Source organism: Bison bison, unplaced genomic scaffold, assembly GCF_000754665.1.
Source record: "Bison bison bison isolate TAMUID 2011002044 unplaced genomic scaffold, Bison_UMD1.0 scf7180017864240, whole genome shotgun sequence".
NCBI classification, from domain to species: domain Eukaryota; kingdom Metazoa; phylum Chordata; class Mammalia; order Artiodactyla; family Bovidae; genus Bison; species Bison bison.
The window spans coordinates 1,098,880-1,103,241 of NW_011494812.1; the positions used below are offsets into that span (position 1 = coordinate 1,098,880).

Here is a 4,362-nt window from a genome sequence, read left to right on the forward strand (position 1 = left end):
TCTTCTTACTCAGTAAAGTTAACTTTTTTCTTTTAAATTGACTTACTAAATGACTTTGGAAGGACATTCATCCATTTTGCCTCTATGAGAGATTTGATGAGAAAATGAATACCAAATATTCAGGTATAAATGGTATATTTGTGGAAGAGGTTATGGAACTGGGCAAGAGCATGGGATGGTTCTGGGAAGCTGGGAGCCCATTCCTACTTCTGGAGAGAAGAGAGAAGAGATAGCAAGAGGCCTCTAGCGGAAAGGCTGACCAGAGAAATGCTTGTTAAATCTCATGGCAGCCATGTTCTATAGATACAGGAGAATTATTCTATGGGAAAAACAGTCTGTATGTCACTCTATACATATCTTCTCCCAGTAAAATAATTAAAAAAAAAAAAGTTAACCTTGCGATAGAAATAAAGTATTTCAACGTCATTAGGCAAATACAGGAAGCTCTAAAATTGTGTACTCAGTCATTTAAAAAAATGCTGTCCAGAAGAATTATTTTTTAAATGAATTTTCTTCTTATATTTTCAGTATATTTATGACCATGTTATCCAGATACAAGGAATCTCCAAGGGGGATGCTACAGTTTCATGTCTGATTTGAAGAGAACTTTCAGAAAACTACCAAGTCAGTGCCCAGGGTATTAGGATCCCAAAATCTGAGACTTGAGGAAAATCTCAAAATACACTTGATCCATGGGATTGCAAAAAGTCAAATACGACTGAGCACCCAACCTCCTTTACTACTTTCTCAATGGCTCTCCAAAAATTCCATCTTGAGAAAAGTCTCACAGTTAGTTTGTTTTCTAAAGTCTTAAAAACACATTTATCTCTCTGAGTTTTAAATCCACCCTGGAATTTACATCCTTATTATTTGATTGTTTTTAATTTATGTGATCTTTCACCCATATTAGGTATGGGTTCAGATGTCATATTTTCCACCTTTACAAATTTCCCAATTTGTCCTGATATAATACTCAATACATTTTAATTGATATACGCAGTATATTTGACAAATTAATTAGTTGATTGACTAACCAGCTAAAGCCTACCCTTACTAAATGAAGGGCCTATGGCTTGATCCTCAGGGTCTCTTCATCATAGTCCTAATGCTTTGGGTGACTCTCCTGACAGCCTTTCTCACTTCTTTGTTACGAAAAGTGTAAATAATGGGGTTGAGAAAAGGGGTCAGAAAAGTATACACCAAAGCAAGAAGTTTGTCAGTGCCTTCAGGGAGACTCTCAGGTGGCCCCACATAGACAATGAAAGCAGAGGCAAAGAATAGCACCACTACAGTTATGTGGGAGGAACAGGTGGAAAAGGCTTTGGCACGGCTGGCAGCTGAGGGCAGCTTCAGCACAGCTCTCAGGATGCCCCCATACAGTCCTAAAATGAGCACAAGATTGCAAGCATTGATAATGCCAATCACTGCAATGTGGACTTGAACATGCCAACCTGTGTCCACGCACGCCAGCCTCATTAGTGGTGCCAGGTCACAGAAGTAATGAGCCACCTCTTTTAAGCAGAAGGGCAGAGTAGCTGTGAGGCTTGCTGGCACAAGTGCAGCTGAGAAGCCAGCCACCCAGGTGGCCCCTGCTAGCCATAACTGTACCTGTCTGCTCATAAGAGCATGGTAGTGCAGTGGGCAACAGATGGCAAGGTAGCGGTCCAGTGCCATGACACCCAACAGGTAGCACTCAGTCATGCCCAGTGAATGGAAGACATAGAGCTGGACAAAGCACACAGTTGGTGAGATGGGTGAACGCGCATGGAGCAAGGTGTGCAGCAGTGTGGGCACTGTGGTGCTGACATACCAGAGTTCCAAGAAGGAGAGGGCACTGATGAAGAAGTACATGGGTGTGGACAGTCTTGAATCTGCCTGAACCAGCACAATGATGAACAAGTTCCCTGCCAGGGTGAGGAGATAGATGCACAGTGTCCCCAAGAAAGCAAGAGGTTGCAGGGCTCCAGTGGTAGTGAAACCAGCAAGGAGAAAATTCTGGGTCCATGTGTGATTGACAAGGTCCATGGTTCCTAAGAGCAAGAAGTAAAGATAGAAGATTAACTACTTCAGGAGTCTTCTTGAGAAATATTTCCAGAACCAAAAATATTGAACATATAACCTTGAAAATAACTTACACATTATCAAACCTTACTTTTTAAAAGACAGTTGAAGCCCAGAAGGCAGAAGTGATTTGCACAATATCTCAGTCTGTTGTTGACAGAACTGGAGTGGAGTCCAGGTGTCCTGAATCTCAGTCCAGGACTTCTTGTTTGTATAGACTATGTTACCAGAGTCAGGGGCCCCAAGATATTCTTCTGCATATCCGTTCAATAGAAGAGATAAGAAATTTTCATGTTCATCTCCTTTTAGTCCAAATGAAAGGTCTCACGATTCTTTAAGACATCCACCTGTACCGTTTCCTCTGTATCCAAACTCAGTTGTTAGCTGTGGGAAAAGGTGACAAATACTTTCTAAAATGTGACCACTAGCTTCCTTCAGGGAGCCTTTCTGGAATTCAGAAATGTTCTCAGTGTGGACTGAATGAGGAAGAAGAGGAAGAAGAAAGAAATGTGAATGTTCTGGAGAGTTCCTCAACTATAAGAGCTATCAGGCCAGATGAGGAAACAATGAGTAAGCACAGTGCATTTTCAGGAAGGATTCTCGAATAGAATTATGTACTGGGAAGTCTCTAAGAGGTGTGTGTGTAAATTGATATAGTCCAGACCCTACGATGTTGGTGTAGAGGGGTTGTAGTGTAAGATAAAACACATTCTCTTGGAATCAGCTTTCTAAATGTGCTTGGCCACTAAATGGATATTGAGCCTGGCCATTTCTCCTATTTTTTTTTTCTTTTTTAAATTATCAAAGATTATAATTGTACAATTTTGAGAAGTACAGAACAAAACACAATTATTGGAGGACAATTACTATATGATACATTTCTCTTCTCTTTACCTCGACTTGCTCTTGTCTAGAATGAAGAAGTTTAAATAGGTGCCTGGAAGTCCCTTACAGCCATGGTAGTCTGTGGTTCTCTAAAGCTACTGAAAAATGTTTTGGGGATGAGGGTGGAGATAGGAGCTCTACACTAAGGTCCCAAGAGTTTTCTTCCCACACATATAACAAGCTTCACCTAGGAAAGGTCAAAGCCCTCTCTCAGTCTTCTTCTTGAGTACCTCTCATCTCTGCTACACTGTCCCTGACTGTTACCTGACTGCTTGGATGGCATTAAAAGTCTTATAGCTTCTTTTTCAGTGCCCTTTTTACCTCCAAACACTTCCCTATTTATGTCTTGTGTTCCTGGAAATGCTGGCTTCCCAGGGGCTCCTTGCTGTCCTCCCTGGGGTTGCTGGGTTTGATTAGCTCTTAGTAGGGGTCCCCCTGGGGCAGAATGTTGGGTGCAGGAAAGCAATGCAGAGTAGCACTGTTTCTCAAATGACTTTTTCAACTTTACAACCCTGACCATAGGGCTCTGAAATCCAGTCTCAAAAACCTTGTGTCCTCTGGACCACTAGAACTTTCTGCAACTTCCATATAGCTTTCTCTAAGAAGAAACAATTCACCTTGTATAAACATGTGTACACATTGAGAGTCACACTTTGAGCATCTTAAAAGAAGTGAGTTTTTGTTTTTAATTTCTTGAAGATTTCTCATCCAGCTCTTTTTCTGACTACCACCACCTGCATCACCATATAAATACAGTCAGCATGGGCACCACCATCATTTCTGTGCTGAACATCTCCACTTCCATTGATCCCACCACCATCTCTACCTTCATCAAGTCCTCTACTGTTTATTCATTGATTCAACTATTGTTTATTAAATATCTAAAATTCTGTTCTAACTGCACTGTTCAAAGTTTCCTTTACTGGTATTATTACTATTACTTTTATCAGCACCATTATCCTCTTGATGCTTATTCATTTTGCTATGATCCATTTTATCTATAGCCACATCCTCAACATTGGAGATGTAACCTCAGGTGAGTACTACCTGTGGTGCATGTTCTTGGGTGGATGTGGAATCCAAAAAAATAATAGAATAAAAGCACTGCTGGAAGTAATGCATTTGAATCATTCATACATCCAAATGTACTTTTTTTCAGAATCAAATTTAAGGACAATTTACTTCCTAATTTAAGATAGAGAGATAACCATAAAAGATTAACTAGTATATCAACACTAAAATGAAGGAAGTCACTGAATTTTCTGAGATTCAGAAACTTCTGTGGGAGCTGGAGATTTTTGAATGAAAGAAAAAAATATTCGTGTCTAAGTTTACTAATGTACCTGCAGGATTCACAGAGTCTCTTTGAGAAAAAAAAAAAAAAAAAAAAAACCTCAAGTATTTGGAAATCAGAGG

The 4,362-nt window shown here is 40.1% G+C and overlaps 1 protein-coding gene across 1 annotated transcript; it reads right to left on the reverse strand.

The window, feature by feature from the left end:
- Positions 1-1,080: 1,080 nt before the first annotated feature.
- LOC104993615 (olfactory receptor 6N2-like) lies at positions 1,081-2,025 on the reverse strand. Its single transcript, XM_010846931.1, has one exon. It carries the CDS (start codon positions 2,023-2,025, stop codon positions 1,081-1,083), a length of 945 nt encoding a protein of 314 aa, XP_010845233.1.
- Positions 2,026-4,362: the final 2,337 nt, after the last annotated feature.

Excerpts from the sequence above, each read along its gene's own strand:
- LOC104993615 (XM_010846931.1), bottom strand. The coding sequence starts at position 2,025 with ATGGACCTTGTCAATCACACATGGACCCAGAATTTTCTCCTTGCTGGT.